The 20,627-nt window shown below is 38.3% G+C and overlaps 1 protein-coding gene across 1 annotated transcript; it reads left to right on the top strand.

The window, feature by feature from the left end:
* Positions 1 to 731: 731 nt before the first annotated feature.
* On the top strand, positions 732 to 20,103 carry LOC113119355 (protein argonaute-2). The gene is made up of 20 exons (XM_026288776.1): positions 732 to 1,144; positions 2,782 to 2,829; positions 4,792 to 4,972; positions 5,049 to 5,169; positions 5,328 to 5,509; positions 5,623 to 5,759; positions 5,841 to 5,975; positions 6,068 to 6,155; positions 6,297 to 6,444; positions 6,557 to 6,676; positions 6,757 to 6,879; positions 6,987 to 7,120; positions 7,232 to 7,416; positions 7,498 to 7,657; positions 8,942 to 9,032; positions 9,501 to 9,695; positions 9,787 to 9,921; positions 10,288 to 10,389; positions 10,576 to 10,775; positions 12,654 to 20,103. The coding sequence occupies exons 1-20, from the start codon at positions 1,120 to 1,122 to the stop codon at positions 12,760 to 12,762; spliced, it is 2,619 nt and encodes an 872-aa protein (XP_026144561.1). The 5' UTR covers positions 732 to 1,119; the 3' UTR covers positions 12,763 to 20,103.
* The last annotated feature ends 524 nt before the right edge of the window (positions 20,104 to 20,627 follow it).

Genomic DNA, 20,627 nt, shown 5'->3' with positions numbered 1-20,627 from the left:
GCGAAATGGTGCCACCAAGTGGAGATAAGTCATGGAGACTCATAGTAGTCCAAGTTTCTTTACATCTGTTATCCATTTTCTAAAAAGACAATACATGGCCACTGTAACAGTGCATTAATGCAGGTGTTGACTAGTCATTAATGATGAGGAAAAATGTCTAACTTGTTTCACTAATGAAAAATAGTCAGTCTAGTAATAAATCAAGGTTAGTGGTTAGGTTAACGTTTGATACCCAATAGGTTTGACTGATCACACGAATAAAATATAGGCCTAATGATTCTTTACAATCTAATTTATTATTCTGCCCCCCCCCCCCCCCAAAAAAAAAGTATGAAAAAAAACAGTGTATAGTACAACCAAAAGCAAATTCATCATTTTAATGACTACAATTAGCAAATGTTTCCAAACTCAATATGTCTCCATAGTTAATAGAGTACATTTTATATATAAGGTATATTTTAATAGGCCTAATATTATAAAAATAAAATAATATTTAAATGCTTAATCAAATGATAAAAACCCTTATTTGAAACAAATCTCCCTTATTTAATATGTAGGAGCAAAAACAAAAAACAAACATGTGTGATACAACAGAATAACACAACTACGAGAAGTAACTAAAATAAAATATATAAATATAACAAAATAAATATATCATAAACCTTTTACATTTCAATATGCCTCTAAATTATTTAAAAATAGCTTCTAAACAAAGCCGGAAATGACGTATCATGACCGCCAGCGTTAGTTAGATGTTTATTTAATGAATGTTTTAGTACTGCTCTTGGTAATTTTGAATAAAATACATTAAATAAAGCATAAGTCGACGCTGATATACCTCACACATATGTTAGTGTCGGTTTCCTCTAGCTTTGAAGCAGTGAGAGTGTGTGAGTGTCTGGTAAATACGCGCTCGTGCTGTGAGGGGGGATGGGATGGGGCCACTCAGAGCTCTCGTGCTCCACTAACTCAGCGCGCTCATTAATCCCAGCTTTCTCCTTTATATCGATGCTGTCTTAAATTAAAATTAATTTTCCCCGTTACCGCATGTGTTACGTGGCACCAGAAAAGCAAAAAGTATTTGTCTGCGATTGAGTTTTGGTGCAGAAAGCGTTTAAAATGTATCCCATTGGAGCAGCTGGTGGTGAGTATTATTATGGCTAGCGACGAAATGCTAACTGAATAAGTGTGGTGTTTTTGATAAAGATAAAATTTTCGTTTAACGGCGTTCGGCTGTACATGACATAAATGTTCAAATAATGTTTTAGATTATAGTTCTGAAGTGTTCCCCCCCGTCTCTGTCGAATGTTTGTTTTGTAGGCCCATTGTTATTGTTAGCCTGCTAGCTAAGCTTGTTGACCTGGCTGCTGGCTTTTGAATTCACAGCGTCTGCTTAAACTTTTATCCTCGTCAATTTTAAAAAGTTAAAAAATCAAACATTCTTACTATTTCAGGTTTCGGGATATTAGCGTAGGTTAGAGGTGTCGGTCTAATTGTATAGTGTGAGTTTTAGATGTTTTAACGTTGGTAGTTAGGCACCAGTTTGACTTTATCCATCTAGTCATGTGCTAAAAGCTACTAACTAACGTTCTAGTTAATAAATTGTTAATTGTTCTACTTCTAAATGTTGTATGTTTTCGGTCGAGTTGTAACTTTTTGTTATGTATTATTGCACAGTTGCAATGTTCAGCTAAAGTTGACTGTATATCTAAATCACGGATACAAAATTATTATTGTTTATTATAGTTTATGACAGTTAGTTTTAGTGCGTTATGCATCTTCATTACATTTCAGTAAGAAGTATTGAAATTCCAAAAAACGCGTTTCACACATTTTAAGAAACAGTAAAACTACAGAACGTTTTGTTCAAGTGATAAACTTAGTTGGTAACACCTGAAAACAAAGTACCGTTTACTTTACTGCATTACTGCACATGAACTAAAAATGAACACTGCTTTTATGACACGTTGTGACTTGAAGCGTGCTAATACAGTTTTAAAGTCAAAAGTTTAACTTGTTAACATGCGTTATTGCGCAAAAAAACTAACATAACAATCGTTTTATTATCAGACGTTAATAAATGCTGTAAGAAATATAATTGTTAGATTATCTTAGCCAGTGCTTAATGTTAACAAATGGGACCCTATTGTAAAGTGTGGACACTTTGTTTCATAAAGTGAAGAGTGTTGTATTATATACGTTAGAGCCCTGTTGGTATTTGTGACGTTTCTTAAATAGTGATATAAAGAAAAGCAGTTGCTGTAGTTCAATGAAAAGACATCCTGGTACTTGCATGTGTGTGTGTGTGTGGGAGAATTTGGCAGGTTGTTGAGTTGCTTGTGTGGTGTTGGTGATAAGGAGGTAAAATGCCTGTTGCACAGTGGGATGGGTTCATTTCCCTAGTATCTTCCTGCCGTGTAGTGTTTTTAGGGTTGATAAGATGGTGTGAGACAGTTCAAGGAATCTGTCAGCGAAAGACTTCAGATACCCACAGCCTCCTTTTACATCAACAGTTTTTCACACATTTAACAAGGTTGCATTAACTTGACCTCTTTTTCAGAAATCAACCAACCCTGTGACCCAATTTTATTGTACGGTAGACATTTGGGTAAAAAAAACTAAATCTGATGGATATTACTGACCAAAATGAACTGCTTTAATGTGATTTTATAATCAAAGTGTAATTTAACAGTTCTAACCTTTTGGTTTTCATATGTTTCTGCACATGATCACTAATGTAGAGGTTTGTTTAAAATAATCCAGTTATTGTGTCTTTTCTAGCTGCTGAGCTGTGTCAGGGACATCAGTCTTCAGGGTCAGATGTTTCTGGTAAGCAGCCCAGACTAAACTGGCCTGTTGACAGTCCAGCATATATTTTCAGTACTGTTTATCAAGTTGCTTGAAATGTTTAGTTAAAGCTTTAATCCGAGAGAATGATTATCTCTCAACTTAATTTACTTTTAAAAGCTTTGTTTTAACACGCTGTTTTTTTTTTTTCTAAACCTTCAGTGTTGTATAGTATTTTTCATTTTTTTGCCTGCTGTTGGGTTAGTACAGTAGTGGATAGTTTATTACTTAAAGGTGCCATAGAATGCTAAAATCACTTATAAGGTGTTTGAACACAGTTGTGTGGCCGCAGTGTGTGAAAACAACCAGCCTATGGTGTTAAAAATCCACCCACTCATTGTTTTATAATCCCAGAAAATCATAAACAGTCTCTCCACATGTGCAGTTTCAGGTTTTTCACTACTATGATGTCATAGTTGGGAAAGTCCCGCCCATTTGTGACACTCTCTGCTCTATTAGCATATAAATAGCCCTGAGTGAGAAGGAGCAGTCCGTCATTACTGTTTTCTTGCTGTAGCTGCGGCAGGTACAGTGAACATAGACCTCTGAGGACAAAGTGGTTAAATTTCATTTTTGAAGGAAATGTCCTGGAAAAAAACTGGAAGAGTACTATACGTTTGTGCTAACATTTTATGCTGGACTGCCTCACAAACGAAGGTCAGTTCAGTACTGGAGATGTGCAAAGATTACTTCTGAAACAGTGATCAATACCAAAACTTTGTGCACAAACGTCCAGACTCTAGACAAAGTAAGCATCACGCCTCATGTATTGTTTTCCAAAAGAGTTTTTTGGCTCTCTGTAAGGCTATGTTGCTAAAGCTACCATTTGGCGCTTTTCCATTACCAGTACCAGCTCGACTTGACTCGACTCGCCTCAGCTCGGTTCGCTTTTTGCTTCATTTTCCTTTGCAGATAGTACCTCCACAATAGAACCTGGTCATCATAGCGATGCCGCAGGAAACTTACCCAACAGGAAACTTACCCACACACAGGACAATGGCGGAAATCGAGTGTATGCTGTTTTGATCCTTGGGATTTGGCTGTTTCTCACAGCAAGAAGACAAACGTTGTTTCAGGAGAGGCTGAGGGCAGCAAAACTATTTAATAATGACATGGTTATTCAGGATACTCCGTCTGGTGCGTGCAATGATGACGCAGTGAATAGTGATAATTCTCTCTGACCAATCAGCAGTCTGCTGTGTTTTCACGTCACATTTCAGTATCGCCTCAGCTTGCTCAGAACCTCGCCGGAGGTGATACGAAAAAAAGTATCTGGAAGCAGGTACAGGTACAACTTTTACACAGTGGAAAACCAAACAAAGTTGAGTCAAGGTGAGCTGGTATTGTGTATTGGAAAAGTGCCTGTTTTCACTAATGCTGCCTTCACGTGCTACCAGAATGATCATGAATAGGAATGTGGTAGTTAAAAATTGCATTTGGAAGCAATGTGAGTTCAGTATCAAGGTCACCACCAGTTAAACCGTAACACCGGTGGTATGCCCGCCAGCATGTGCTCTTGAAGCTCTGCACTCCTTTGAAAAGGGAGGCGGGAGCACCAGCTCATCTTAATTTAAAGGGGACAAACACAAAAACAGCACTACATTGCCCTAAAAGTGGCAATTTCAACAAGCTATAAAACATTATATGTGGGGTATTTTGAGAGAAAACTCTCTAGGGACATCGGAGAACAATTTAAAATATTGCATCAATGCATTCTATGGCACCTTTAAACAGCATCACACTGTAAAAAATAAAATTGGGCACAATTCATTCATCTGAAGAAATGTAAAATCTGTAAATCTATTCTTTTGGATTACCATTCTTTAATTAACAAGTTGCTCAGAACTAAAAATTTAAATTTCTATCTTAAAATAATAGATCTGGCCAAAACGTTTGTGTTTCTAATTAATGTTTAAAAAAATTAACACTTTGTGTGTCCCATAGCTCCCCTGTCTCCTCCGGCACAAGAGTATGTCTTCAAACCACCTCAACGGCCAGACTTTGGCACAATGGGTCGGACAATCAAGCTTCAGGCCAACTTCTTTGAAATGGAAATACCCAAGCTGGAGGTGTACCATTACGACATAGATATAAAGCCCGAGAAATGCCCACGGAGAGTAAACCGGTAACATCTTTTGACTGAAACTTGGAGTTTCAACTAATTGTTTGGAAGGAGATTCATACTTACTTTTTTTTGGTAGTGAAATTGTTGAGCACATGGTCCAGCACTTTAAGACGCAAATCTTTGGAGATCGAAAGCCTGTGTATGATGGAAGGAAGAATCTCTACACTGCCATGCCTTTACCCATTGGAAGAGAAAAAGTATGCACTAATAAAATCATATTAAAGTCTGCGTTGGCTTAATGATGTTTATGTTTGATAAAGCAGTTAGTGAAATATGTTAAGCTGTTACTCTGTAGTCTGTACCTTCTCAAAATGCTACATCAAAGTCATACTGATGTCCCGAACTGCTCTTATAGGTGGAACTGGAGGTCACAATTCCAGGTGAGGGAAAAGACAGGAGTTTTAAAGTAGCTATCAAATGGATGTCCTGTGTGAGTCTGCAAGCTCTACATGAAGCACTGACTGGACGGCTACCAAACATCCCTTTTGAGACCATTCAGGCTCTGGACGTTGTCATGAGACATTTGCCCTCTATGAGGTTAATGGCTGTGTTTTGTTTACTCTGTTTTCATAAATCACCATAAGAGGGCGTCAAACTTCATCTTTTTGCACACTGTGCCATCTTAGAGAATATTATTGCTGTGTCTGCAGGTACACCCCAGTCGGACGTTCATTCTTCACTCCCTCTGAGGGCTGCTCCAACCCCCTCGGTGGAGGAAGAGAAGTCTGGTTTGGCTTCCATCAGTCTGTTCGACCATCCCTCTGGAAGATGATGCTCAACATTGATGGTTAGTGTGCAATGATATGATTAATAAATGTTTCTTGAAAACTTCTTACACTAATCTTTGTTTTGTTATATTAATATTTAGTGTCTGCCACTGCGTTCTACAAAGCTCAACCTGTGATTGAGTTCATGTGTGAAGTTTTGGATTTTAAAAGCATTGAAGAGCAACAGAAGCCTTTAACGGATTCCCAGAGAGTGAAGTTTACCAAGGAAATCAAAGGTGATTCATTACTGTAATTAGTGACTTCCCTAATGGTTTTTATGGAATTTGTTTTATGATTTTCTGAACACTGCTTTATTTTCATCTGTCAGGATTGAAGGTTGAAATCACTCACTGTGGACAGATGAAGAGAAAATACAGGGTGTGTAATGTGACTAGGAGACCAGCCAGCCATCAAACGTAAGATCTTTCACAAAGCATTTCTTTTTTTAAACTTTATTGAGGTCTTTCTGTATGAATGCCATTCCATTTTATATTCCTCATTGTGGTGATGCAGTGTCAAAGGCTAATGTTTTAAAGATGTATTTTGCTTGCCTCCAGGTTTCCCTTACAGCAAGAGAATGGTCAGACTATTGAATGCACTGTCGCCCAGTACTTTAAGGATAAGTACAAACTGGTGCTGCGATATCCACATCTCCCATGTTTACAAGTTGGTCAGGAGCAAAAACACACTTACCTTCCATTGGAGGTTGGTCAAGACCACATCTTACGCTTACTTTTTTCCACACATCTCTCATTTGTTTCTCTGAATGTAATTAACTTTTTTTCTCTCTTTTTTTTTTCTTTTTCTTTTAATTCAGGTCTGTAACATAGTAGCCGGACAGAGATGCATCAAAAAACTGACAGACAACCAGACCTCCACTATGATACGTGCCACAGCCAGGTCTGCGCCTGATCGCCAGGATGAGATCAGCAAACTGGTATGTGCAACTCTCTGTATGTTTTCAGTCTTCTAAATCTCATCCACACCTCATGATGGATTTTCATTTTGTTGTGACAGATGAGAAGTGCCAACTTCAACACAGATCCTTATGTGCGTGAGTTTGGAGTTCTGGTTCGAGACGAGATGACTGAGGTCAATGGTCGGGTCCTTCAGGCACCTTCAATTCTCTATGGTGGAAGGGTAGGAACCTGTCCTGATCAACTTGATTTTTGTCTTGCTGACCTTGTGGCTGAATCCCATTCTGGATGTGTCTTTCTAATTTGGTGGTGTCTTTCTGGCTTTTTCAGAACAAAGCAATAGCAACCCCAGTCCAGGGTGTGTGGGACATGAGGAACAAGCAGTTCCACACAGGGATTGAGATCAAAGTGTGGGCTATTGCCTGCTTTGCCCCGCAGAGGCAGTGTACAGAACTTCTTCTGAAGTAAGGCAGCTTTGGCCTGGATCTGGAGAAGTTGTTTGTATTTGGGGGAATTATATTTAACAAAAAAGTTCAGACCCTTAAATGGTCTAATCCTTTGTTTGTTTTCTCTAGGGCATTTACTGATCAGCTCCGTAAGATTTCACGTGATGCTGGGATGCCCATTCAGGGCCAGCCGTGTTTTTGCAAATATGCCCAGGGAGCAGACAGTGTGGAGCCCATGTTCAAACACCTCAAGTACACATACCAAGGCTTACAGTTGGTGGTGGTCATTCTACCTGGGAAGACTCCAGTTTATGGTAACTTATCTCCTCTCTGTTTCTTTTGTGTTTTTTGTGTGCAGTGTATTTTGTAACACTCTAAACTGTCAATTCTCACAGCTGAGGTGAAGCGTGTTGGAGATACTGTTCTTGGCATGGCCACGCAATGTGTCCAGGTGAAGAATGTACAGAAAACCACACCTCAGACCCTTTCAAACCTCTGCCTCAAGATTAATGTCAAACTGGGTGGAGTCAACAACATTCTTCTTCCACAGGGCAGGTAAGGGCAGCTTTTCCAAAAGCCATTAGCCGTGTTTCCACTATCGAGCTAGGACCGGGTGTGCTAGTGCGTGCCAGGGCCAGTCGCGTTTCCACTGTCACTTCCGGGGCTTGATCGTGCCTCGCCGGGGCTTCCTTGGGGCCAACGGCCAGGTTTTTTCGGCCCGACGAAATCCTTGGGCCAAAGCGGGCCAGCTGGGGCTAGAGGAGGGGTTACGAACAAAGGCGGAGTTTCTCCGTGTCTGGAGAGCGTCAGCGTTAATGTAACACCAGCATTAAAGACTTTTTAAAATCAGTTGAGCTCAAAACTCACTCTTAGTCAGCAGCGAGTGTTTGAAATAACTTGATCCGATGTGGATTACAATCACTAAACAAGGCAGAAATATTTATAAGCGATGTAAAAGATTATGCACGATAAACATTAACATTACCATGGTAAATATGACCGCTTGGAGAAATCAGACGTCAGCATCTTATTCTCTATCACAATTGTGTATTTATTAAGTAACATTTTATCTGTCGTCTTGTTTCGTGAGTTTAGCTCCACGTTGCATATCATCAAAATATAATAATGATTTTTGTTCGGGATCCTTTATAAAACTAAAGATATCATTCATTCTTAATGTGACGTATAGGCCACTGTGACTACAAATAAACAGAAACAGACTACTGAATAAGCAGGCTATTTTCATAAGCGTTAAAATAAATAAATAAAATATAAAGTGTATTTATGTGCGATTAATTTTGATTTAGAGTCTTGATAAATTAAATCATTATGATCAATGTATCACTTATTCTATAGTAGTTAAAACATCGATGCTTTTGAATTTGAATAACAAAGCATGCAAACAAACGGCCGCTTTTATCATGTTCGTTTTGTGATCGCGCATGTTCCAGTGACTTATTTCTTAGTTTTCTGATAACTTCTCTTTGTTAGTGAAATAATGAGGTTGCATGACGTTGTTCTGAGAGGCGTGTAAAGGGCGTGTTTTAGTGACGAGCAGCGGAGCTTCAAGCTCCCCTGTGGAAACCCTGCGCTACTCTGGCCTCGGTGCTACTGGCCCGAGGCTATGAGCCCCGCCCGGCCCGCTTTAAGCCCTGGCTCGCACTGGCCCGACAGTGGAAATGCGGCTATTGACATGCAAAAGGGTAAAGGCACTTTCTGAGTCTTTGTTTGATTGTTAGTTAATGCCTGGGCTGCTTTCCTATGAAACTTGACCAAAAGGTACAGCTACCTGCAATGTTTTGTTTATTTGCATTGCTTTATAACTGTTTTTGTTTGTAGGCCCTTGGTGTTTCAGCAACCAGTCATCTTTCTGGGTGCAGATGTGACTCATCCACCAGCTGGCGATGGCAAGAAACCCTCAATTGCTGCTGTAAGGCTGACATACCTCTGATATTTTATAGCCCTTTTCACACTGCAATTGAAATATAAAAAAAATACACGGGTAATGTGTCCCGGCGGTTGTTCCCGGGTTGCTAGATTTTACACTTTCACACTGCCAGTGATTACCCAGAATATGTGCGTGTGTTCACACACAACCCGTAAAGATCCCGTAAAGAAACGTGACATCAGGGTGTGACGTGTAATGATTCAAAAACGTTTGGCACGTTAACTTTCACTTAAGCTGGCGAATGATCTCCGCGTCAGCGCGGAAAGTGAGGAACTAACTGATCTCTGATCTCATTACAGTTTGCTAATTTTTTTCGCACTAATAAGTGGCACTAATACCACAAGTGTGACCAATCTACAAGCCATGAACTCTCTAGTGAGGATTTTAACATCTCATAGCTAAGGTACCCTTTAAATTATGCTAACTTGAAGTTTATTATATTATATTTAGGTTGTTGGCAGTATGGATGCCCACCCAAGCCGATACTGTGCCACGGTGCGGGTGCAGCAGCACCGTCAGGACATCATTCAGGATCTAGCCACCATGGTGAGAGAGCTGCTGATCCAGTTCTACAAATCCACACGCTTTAAACCAACACGCATAATCTACTACAGAGATGGCATCTCAGAGGGCCAGTTCAACCAGGTAGGTTACAGGTCTGCTCTTTTTGTCAATGCTTGCTAAGTGGTGCTGACACATTTTGTTTAATCTTCATTGTACTGTTTTGTCTGTGCAGGTTCTACAGCATGAACTGCTGGCTATTCGTGAAGCCTGCATCAAGCTGGAGAAAGATTATCAACCAGGCATCACCTTTGTAGTAGTGCAGAAGAGACACCACACCAGGCTCTTCTGCATGGACCGGAATGAGCGGGTTGGTTATGGCACAGTTTTTTTTAGCTCTATTTAGGTGGTCCTTGAAGGAAAAAGGCTTCTAGGAAGCACTGACAGTTTGTATGATTATACACAGTGCTCAGTATGTTTTAAGTTTTAAGAGAACGTCCTGCATAGGAAGTAACCAGTGAGAAATGTGGTTATTGCAAACTTCTTGTGAATCAGAAAAGCCTTTGCTCTTGTCATTGTTAAAGTATGATTATTCTAGAATTTATATTAAAAGTATATATTCTTGAGTAAATTATGACCATTTCTGACTATCTGATGGTTGTTTTTTTTTTTGTTTTTTTACGTTTTTTTTTATGTCTTTTAAATTTTCCATACAAATTTCCTTTTTATATTCAAGGTTGGAAAGAGTGGCAACATCCCTGCCGGCACCACAGTTGACACCAAAATTACTCATCCGTCTGAGTTTGACTTTTATCTTTGCAGTCATGCCGGAATTCAGGTACCATTGAACATTTCAAATGGAATCCCAATGAAAGGTCGATAAAGAATTCATAGACTTGAACGCTTTATTCTGAGATATCAGGTACCTAAACAAGTGGAGGTTAATTGGCTTTAGTGTTGGTGATCCTTATGCTTGTCTAAGTGTGTGTGATTTCAGTTGTTCATAATTGCTGAATCTCCTCAGGGAACCAGCAGGCCATCCCACTATCACGTGCTGTGGGACGACAACCATTTCACCTCTGATGAGCTGCAGGTCCTCACCTACCAACTGTGCCACACATATGTGCGCTGCACCCGCTCTGTCTCCATTCCTGCACCAGCCTACTACGCTCACCTGGTGGCGTTTCGTGCTCGCTACCACTTGGTTGACAAAGAACATGACAGGTACTTGGTCTTAAGGCTGGTTTATACTTCTGCTTCATACCTACGCTGTAGCCTTGACGCTGTAGGCTATGCATCAGTTTTCTTTTATACTTCTGCGTCGTTGTCGGCGTCGACATGCAGTACACATTCAAACAGCTAGTCGGCAGTGTCCACGTGTATGTTGCTGGTGTAACCTGCAGTACCATGATGAAGCGGCGTTTCTCCTGAGGCAAGAGTGCGCATCGAGCAAAATATTACTAATTCACATTTATACAAAGCATAAGAAAACAATACTGTGGGAAAAAAATACATAATGTTTATAAACCAATTATAATTAAGTTGCTTATACAACTATAAACAAAACAGTGTCATGTACGCATTCATAGTTAAATAGAAAGGGCGCAAAGCCAGTTACACAGAATACATTTTTTTTATTTTTTTTTATTTAAAAACATGAGATGCAGTGGGATGGGGAACAAAAACCCACCTTAAAGTCTTGAGATATGTTTTGAAAAAGTTGAACTTAAATTTATTTTAAATGGCTTTCTTAACATGCGGCTCTCTTGTGCGAGACGCGAGTCCAGCAGTGTCCCTCTAGAAAATGTGCGAAATATGCATTCTGTGTGAACGGCTTGGTTTCAGTTTTGATGTAAATAAGATCTTTTCCAAATTTGATGGTCTCTCTATTTTTCTAGTGGCTTCATCTGAATAGGCTAACATAAACCTTATAATGCAATGACACTTACATCGTCATCACATCTTGTGCCCCACTGATAAAGGACAAGTATACTTCGGACGGTGCAGGCACACCTAAAATCCGAATGCAACGTTTTTGCGTTCGAATATGGACTTTTATTTTAAATTCGACAAATATTTGATATAAAAAAAAAAAATTGACAGCCCTACTGTGTAGTATAATAAATAAGAAAGTAGTTTTTTGCTTTGTTTTATCTTATATAAGAAGGTGTAACATTAAAATATATTAAAGTCCACATAAACGCACACAAAACTCAAGTACATACAGAGGAAGGGGTTCTAGCAGATCTAGCAATCTCAGCGCTTGCAGTCTGCGTAGAATTGACGTGCTGTTCGATTTTTGGAGAGGTGCACATCAGGCTACGGCATACTACGCATAGCATATGGCGTAAGTTCGACGCAGAAGTATAAATTGGGCTTTACTGCGATTAACATAACGTGTAGGTTATATTAAAGGGTTAGTTCACCCGAGAATGAAAATTTGTCCATCCTTCTACTCACCCTCCTGTATGTGACTTTCCTCTTTCAGAATAATCCATTTGAAGTTGCATTAAAGATTGTCATTGCTCTTCCAAGTCTTTCAATGGGGTAAGCGGGTGTTTGTTGACAACAGTTCAGAAGACGTGAAATAAAGTGTGTGCTTCTGTAGTAATACTGTAGTGAATCCATGTGTTTTTGTGAGATAAATATCCAGATTCCAAACGTTTTCTGGTTCCCCACAGTCAGCAGTTGTGTTTGTGTTTGATATCTGGATATTTATCTTACAAAAATGCATGGATTCACAACGTCACGTGAGGGAGGTTTTATTACAGATGGGCATGTCTTCTGAACTGTTGACGACAAACACCCGCTTACCCTCATTGAAATGCTTGGAAAAGCAAGGACAATTTGTAATATAACTTCGATTGGATTATTCTGAAAGAGGAAAAAGTCACATACACCTAGGATGCTTTGAGGGTGAGTAGAAGATGGACACATTTTCATTCTCTGGTGAACTAACCCTTTAATTCTTATCATGTACAGCTTACACAACTGTATGTGACTTTTTTTTTTAATCAATTTTTTGTTTGTTTTGCAAGACCTTATTTATTGTGCATTATTATACCAATAGATCTGATTATGTGTTGTATTTGTTTGCCGCAGTGCTGAAGGCAGTCATACGTCAGGTCAAAGTAATGGTAGAGACCAGCAAGCCCTGGCCAAAGCTGTGCAGATCCACCAGGACACTCTGCGTACCATGTACTTCGCCTGAACATAGCCAGAAACAAGCCCTACATCCTGAAAACAGCACGGTGTGTGTGTGTGTCTGTGTATTTTTATGTGTCTGCCTCAATTGTATAAATGAGAACCTTCAAATGGGGGAAAAAACAAGAATCGCCATACTGTTAGGTTTCCAATTGCCCACGTAGTCAATTTCCGTACAAGCTAAATATCCATGATTTTTAGAACAGTAATATGTGAATTTAAATTAGCTTTTTTTTTTCTTTTTTTTTGGAGGCATGGTTATGTCTCTGTTATACATGTGCATGTCAGATTAGAGGTTAACATGTTTACATATAGTCAATCCAAAAATTCAGACTATTTTTACACTGAAAGTAACATTTGCATCCGAATGGGCTTGATTCAGTACTATAGCCAAGGCTGGTGATGGAGACTGTCCAACAGTAGTTTTTACAAACTCATCAAACCAATGGGTTCGGGTTAGTTTAGAACAGCACAGATCAGGTTTAGGGGTTGTGGGGTTGCAGTTTCCACAGCTAAATTATTTATCAGCAAAAGCAAGTGCACTGACCAGATGGGGACTTCAGGACAAAAGTACTTATCCTGTTTTGTTTCATTTATTTGTGCTAATATGAATTTTTTATCATGGTGTCATTGTTCAGTCCAGTGCTCAGTCATCCTACTGTACCTGCCCGCCAATGACATGATGGGCCGAGCATGATCATGTGCTTGTATCATGAAATTTGAACACAGTATGTGCAGAATCAAGAATGCATTTGAAAGTGAGAATGTAGGAATTGTTCTGACAATCAGTTTTCTGGCGCTCACATGACACTGGTTCTCATTAATGACACCCTCCGTTTACCTGTGCCAGGGTTCTCAATGCAGAAACAGCTCTGGAATATGGGTAATTGTCATGAAAAGTACTAATATCTTGGGGCTCTAAGCATTTAGATGAGATTATCTTGTACGTACTTTTAAATTCTTCTGCCATGAGCTTTTTTATTTTTTTATTTTTTCTGATTGTAATGTAAGGTTTCAGCGGGTTGGACGTGTCTAAGTTAAATTTCTAAAACATGTCAAAAACACCTTTTAAGGAAAAAATACCATCACCTTTCACTTAAAGCACCTGTTCTGAAATTGTTATGATGTTGTCAAATCTTCCCCACATTGAAACGCAAAGCCAGTTTTGTGCTGAATATTGGGGAATCTGGAGCCCTGGGATTTTCTTGGTTCTGTGCGTGGTTTCTTATAGTGAAGTCTGACTGTACTTCGCCTACCAGGTTTAAGCTGTCATCGCACTCCAGCTGGCCATACAGGCAATTGAAGAATAATACTAATACAGTTGCATTGACACAAAATCAGTGAAAATTTCAAATGCACCTTAGTTGTTTTTTTTTTGTTTTTTTTACCAAGAATCTGAGGTTAGAGAAATAGAGGTTTTCATGAGAATATTACAAATTCCTTTTTTAACATTCAAGATGTATTCTTTTTAGATATATAAAACTAAATTAATTTAGCAGAATCTATTTTTTCTTTTTGAGACTTTTTGTAGAGTAACGGTGGGGCCATTAGCCGAGTAGTTGTTAGCCGAATAGAAAAGGTATTTAGTTTGAATCCAAACTTAGTTCAGATTGAAGCGCAATACATCATATGTGAGTCGGTAAACTGTTTTCATGTAAACAGTCTTATCCCTTCTAAAGCATATCATTGTGATGTGTAGTGATTGTTTCAGTCTTGTTAGTGAAGTAACTGTAAGATCACTTCCCCCAAATAATTCTTCAATTCTAACTTGAAATTCTTGAAATTTTGAACCATCTTTTTCTAACTATGCATTCTTAACCAAGAGATTTTAGTGGTATGTTTGTGTATATGAATTATAAATATAGAACATTTGTAATGTAGTCATTTTCATGCTGGGTACTTTAGTAGTGTAAATAGTGCAAAGCCTGTACCCGCTGTAGCAGTATTAGCTTACAAAATACTCTATTTTTATTATCAACAATTGGATGTTCTTTCTATGGCTCTCAATTATTCCTGTTAGCCGAACAAGATTACATATGTACTTGTGGTTAATGTCCTACCATAACTGAAGCACAATAAGACATTATAATTGTAGGTGCTAGAGTTTATTCTTGAGACTGCCATTTTTTAAGTATCTTGTTTGACTTCAGCTTTTAAACAAGAATCACAGACTGGTGGTCAGAGAACTTAATGGGTATGTTTGGTTTTTGATCTGGCGAAATCTATGACTTTGGACCCTGAAACCCTGGCCCTTCTCTTTCTAAATCCAACAGGCTGCGTATAAGGGGCATTTTAATTTATCTTCAAATACTTGATTAGAGTTATGTTGTTATTTGGCGCTGATCTCGTAACTTGTGAAAGTAGATGCACTTTGAAGAGCAATGGACACAGACCCCCAGTTCCTGTGTGTATCTGGATCACGAGTGTTGTTTGGGTGCAGTTGTGTGGAAATGTCTAGATGTCCTACCTCCTGTTACCTGTTACTTGCATAATGGTAACATTACCGCACTGGTCATTTCCTCATAATTGCACTAATAGGGAACTTGTCTTTTCATCCCTCTGTAAGTGAAGGTGGTAGATGTCACAGAAAATCTTGAACACTTGCTCTAAAAGGCATCTCGAATTCATATTTGTTCAGAGGCCATTCCTGCTGGCATTTAGCCTAGATGATTTAGCATTGCTGTTGTCTTTTGATGGTAGTTTAAAGTGATGTATTCAAAGTGCTGCAAGTTTCCGACATGAATCCCAAATATCATTATATGCTTTCCATAAATAAGTGGCTTGATGCTTTAAATGTGCTCCGTAAGCTATAAAAATATTCATAAATGTGTGGTGTGAATTTCAGTTTCATAATTTTTTGTCCTTTTTAAATTGCAGCGCATTTTTGCTTTATACATATAATTGTTTGAGTCTCATGTTGCCGTTTTTCTTTTTTTCTTTAGGTTTGAATAATAGTAGGCTATTTATCATACAGCAACAAAAACGAGAGATGAAATCATTGCTCAACCTACTACTTCTAGATATTCTCTGGAACAATCAGATTTCTTTAAAACCATTCGTTTCATCCTCATGACCTGCTTTATTTAGATGTTTTTAGACGTTACTGAGATTAAGTATTTTAACCTTTTAAAAAAATTCAGCACCTTAGTCACAGGTCTACAACATATGCAATTTCTCAAGTGTGAAATATGAGATGTTTTTGCACTATATCAGAAGTGGTGTTTCTAATTTGCATTCTGGAGGACAGATTGTAAGAGAAGAACCATCGATATTAGAATAGTCTTGGCTTTATTTCTTTGTTCATATACAATCATATTGGCACTAATCTATTAAAAGTTAACAAACGTGAGAAGGTCTTGAGTTCTTACACTATGCAAAAACTCATTTCCATTCAGAGCAGTCCCTCTGTTTATATATAGGGGTCAAATTGTCGGATTTTGTCTGTGAAATCTGTCATGCATACCAAATTGAGTTAGGGACTCTGAGTGAACGCAAGCCTCACTTGTGTGTGAGTGGTGTTTTTTTTTTCTTCCATTCCCTCCTTCCACAATACAATCAACTGATGTTTTTAGCAATCTGACGCAAATGCTCGATTCAGATAAATCCGTTCAAATATCTGTGAATGCAAATGTAATGGAGGCCAAGGATTAAGGGAGGAGAATGAAGTATGGTGCTGGTTTTGCAAGCTTGTCGTGTTAATCTATGCTGCAGCATCTCTGTTTCAATTCTTAAGAGGCACACACAGTGTTAACAGAAAATTGAAATGGTGCCTCAATTTCCCTGGAAACTTTGAAATATTTATCATTGTTATTCCATTTACATTGTCTCTTTGAGTCGTCTTTTCTAGAGTATTGTCTTTTTCCTGCTTGAGTGAAGCTTGTATATTGCTTGGCGAAGTATCTTTCCAGCTTTGTGTGGGGTAACCGTGTCCACATGACTCTTCGCTTTACACCTTATGATTTGAATAAAACTAGTTAGCTGTGTTGATTCTTAGTTGGTGCCCGATGACTTTCAGATTTTAATTTCAGAAACATATATTTTATTCATGCCAGACAAATAAAAAAGCCAGTCTCATCAAAAGAATTGTGCCCCTGAGCTTGATGATCAGAGGTGGTCTTTTAACCTTAATAAACATTGCTAATGTATTTGCATTAGAACTTTGCACTATAGTGTTCTGAAGCAGAAATGTAAGCCTCTCTCTACATAACATTGTAGTTTTGTTACTGTACTCTTTGCTTTTTAATTCCTAAGGTGGCAAGTTTAAAATGGGCTACCTTATGACCTGCTAAAACCATAAGGATACAAACGAACAGTTTGAATGTACTTCATACGCCTGCATACTGGTTAAGAACATCCACCTTATTTTCACCGGTTTGCTCCACTTTTTTTATTTATGCATGCACATTTTAAGGTTTTTATCCATGAACTGTATCTCACCATTCATGGTTGTGATGTACTAAACTAACACATGGGTAGTTTATTCAGAATACACACTGGCACAAAGATCCTCATATCTCTGACGTTTGTGGTGCTGTACTGTAAAAAGTGTACATAAGGCAGTGTTTTGAGCTATACTATAACACCCGTGTTCACTTATCTACCCATTAAGCCAAATTCATTTTCACTGAAGCCCTGCCCTCATTGTGTGCACAAACTAAACCTCTGCTCAGTTTCATTACAGATCCGTTGCCATTCATGTAGTTGTTTATTGGGTTTCAAAACACTTTTTAGGATTTTGTCCACCCTTCCTAAATCCTAAAGTAGGTTGGAAAACTAGACTAAAAGGACCAAAATTGAAGCATGTTGTGAGGGATAAAAATATTGCAAAGTGTCCTGTCGAAGAGCACAGTTCCATTAGTTCATTACATGCCAACATGTTATTTATTCAAATATGAGCATGCATATAAGATGAAAATGGGGTCTTGAGAATAATTGAGAGCTTCATCATGACCTGGCTTTTTAAACCAACTTTGAAAACTACCTCAATAGTGTCAGGTGCTAACATTTGAAATATCCCTTATACATATATGTATATGTGCTCATGACAAAGAACAATAATTGTGACCAAACAACACAAGCCTATACTGTGTGTTAAGTCTTTAGTTTTCTTCCAATCTTTTTTTTTTTTTAAGCGATTTTACATTTGTTTTATGGTGGATCAATATGAGGGATGTTTCAGCATGTAACAAAATTTCAGGGGACCAAAATAAATGATTTGAAAGCTTCCCTTTTTAAAATGTAGTGATAAATACTCATCAGCTTTTAGAAGTTTATTAAAACCATTTTCCCACTGTAGCCTTTGAGTGCAGCTGTTCTCAAATTCTCTAGTTGTATTTGAGAACAAATGAGAATTCAGGCCAGGATAATTGCCAAAACGGTGGTGAAGTTGGTGTAGTTCTTTTCTGGATCTTGACTGAGTTGAGTTGATTTGTTATGTGGCAGTGTCATCCCCATGTCCATCACTAGCATTGTGCCATATCGTGGATAACATACTAGACAAGAAACGTCCAATGACCCCTCCTGTGTGTTTAATGTATGTTCGGGGGAAAACTGACAACATTTTCTTATGAAGCAGCTTGTCAACCTGTGTCAAATGGCAATCGTTGAGCTTTACTGTCTTTGGAGTGCCAGCACTCCACTTGATTCTTCTACTTGATTTATATCCAGTATTGCAATAAAGATGTTTGGCACTCATTCGACCCTGATCCGTTTGATGAACGTTCTGTGACGAGTCTGCGATAAGCTATTTGTATTTAAACGTTGTCATGTGAGACTTCGGAGTGCTATTCATCGCGGTTGACATCTGTTTACCTTGCTACATTTTATGAAGGGAATTCAATTTTGATTTGATGTCTCTCAGACTGATAAAGGATACATTAAGCATCCTAATACACTGGCATTTGAGTTTCTTGAGAGATCAATATTAAGGTACAAAGTGGTTCTATGGAAATCATTCACGTTCTAGTTTTCCATCGGCGAGCTTAAAAACTCTTTTGTGTCGTATGTGTGCCTTTTTAAAATCTCTCCCACCCCTGATCAAGGGACTATCCTTTTCATTTGATCCTCAGCGCCACATTGAATAATTTGTACATTTATCATGCAACCTTGAGTGAATGCTGCATAGAATGATCAGTATTTGTATTTTGCACTTTCTAAGCAGTTTTAAAGGATGCCCTGTTGTAACTGGGCACACAGACTAAGACTATTTAAGACGAGGTATTTTCTGCTACAATAGGAATTCTAAGGAACCAGATGACGACTTGGTCTTTTCGAAAAATAAAGTGTATAGATGTGAAGTACCTCATAAGCCTGATAAATGCTGCATAAACTTCATTTATTGTCTTTTGTGAACCTCATTTCAAACAGTTTCCCCTATAGAGAGGTTTGATGCCCGCAAGCTGTGCAAGCATTTTCTGAATTATGTGATTTGACCATTTTAAAGATTAGCAGCGATGCAGTTCTGACAGGTTCACTGACATAATACAATATTACCGAGCCTCAGTCTAGCTTGGACATTGCTGAGTTGATCATGACTATTAGATATGTTGTGACGTCTTGCAGTCAAAAGTTACAGTTGACTCAGGTATTGCCATTAAGGGCTGTATCTGCTATTGCCTCTCATCCTCAATCCCCTCACCTGTGTCTTAATGTAGCCTTAGGACTGCATTTATGGATGGAACAAAGTATATCTGGCCTTAAAATATGCACTATTAACCACAACATGCAAGTCACTACAAATCAGGCCATACGTTTTTGCCATAAACTACCTCCTGAGAATGTAGGAGTGTCCTGGAACTGACAGACAGTTTTTTGTTTTTTTGTTTTTTTTTTGCAAATTGTACTCTAAGTTGACAATCATCTTTTTTCAAACAATAACAAACAATTGTAATTCCAGGACACTCTTCTTGTTGTGTTTTTAACCATATTCATGCAAGTGATGGAAAAGCCAAGTGACCAAAGTTTCTATTCGAAGGCTTTCTTGCACTGCATTGTGGTGTCAAACCTCTCTCACATCAGCAATTTATCTTTCATTTAACCTTGTGTTTGCTCCTTTATAACATGCCAAATTAAATTTGCTGTCATTCCTGTCATGAATTTTCATTTCTGATTCATGTGTTTGCTTTCACTGCTAAGCTCCTTGTTGTTGTTTTTTGATAATGTAAAGTGTGAGCTTTTCCTTTTCCTTCTTTCTTTTCTTGTTTTTTTTTTTTTCTTTTTACAAAACAAAATTACAAACCAAGATATGCTGTAAACCCTGCTAAGACATAATGTGAAAACGTATCATTTAATATAGCTCACTTTTGCTTGACAGTGTATTGCGTCATTTAATAAACTTAATTTCCTCTGACTGCCGTGTCTTGTGTTTTTAATGTTTTATGCCAGATTTTTTACTTCTATGATGTTTTCGGACATGCTGGCCTCTGTTAATGTCTGCTGCTTTTGCCAGCTTTTTTTCCATTCCTGTTTGCGGAGATCATATTTTGGCGTTTAAAATCCCTCTTCACTTAAGTTTTCTAGATCGTCAAACAACCATCTGTAAGTATACACAGATTGTGTGGATTCTTGCAAACCTCAAAACAATGTTCCCTGAGGCCAAAACTGCTGTTCACGCTCTCTTCTCACATTGCAGTACAAAACTCAGCTTTATGCTGTACAGTTTAGCTCACATAAGTAAAAGTTAGGGTTTATTTAAGGACAATCCTTGTATCTTTTAAAATAAATGGTGACTGCCTCAGACTCTTCTTCCCCCTTCAACATCAAAAGAAGGAAAAACATCACATTCACAGACAGGGAAACCCTCCTTAAAAAGTTTACAAGGGTTGTGTCTCAAAACCTACTGCACATCTGCACCGTGTTCTAGAAAGAACGTTA

The sequence above is a fragment of the Carassius auratus genome, chromosome 19 (genome assembly GCF_003368295.1).
Source record: "Carassius auratus strain Wakin chromosome 19, ASM336829v1, whole genome shotgun sequence".
Lineage (NCBI taxonomy): Eukaryota > Metazoa > Chordata > Actinopteri > Cypriniformes > Cyprinidae > Carassius > Carassius auratus.
The sequence above is the reverse complement of the archived record's forward strand: the minus strand, read 5'-3'. Positions and strand labels throughout refer to the sequence as shown.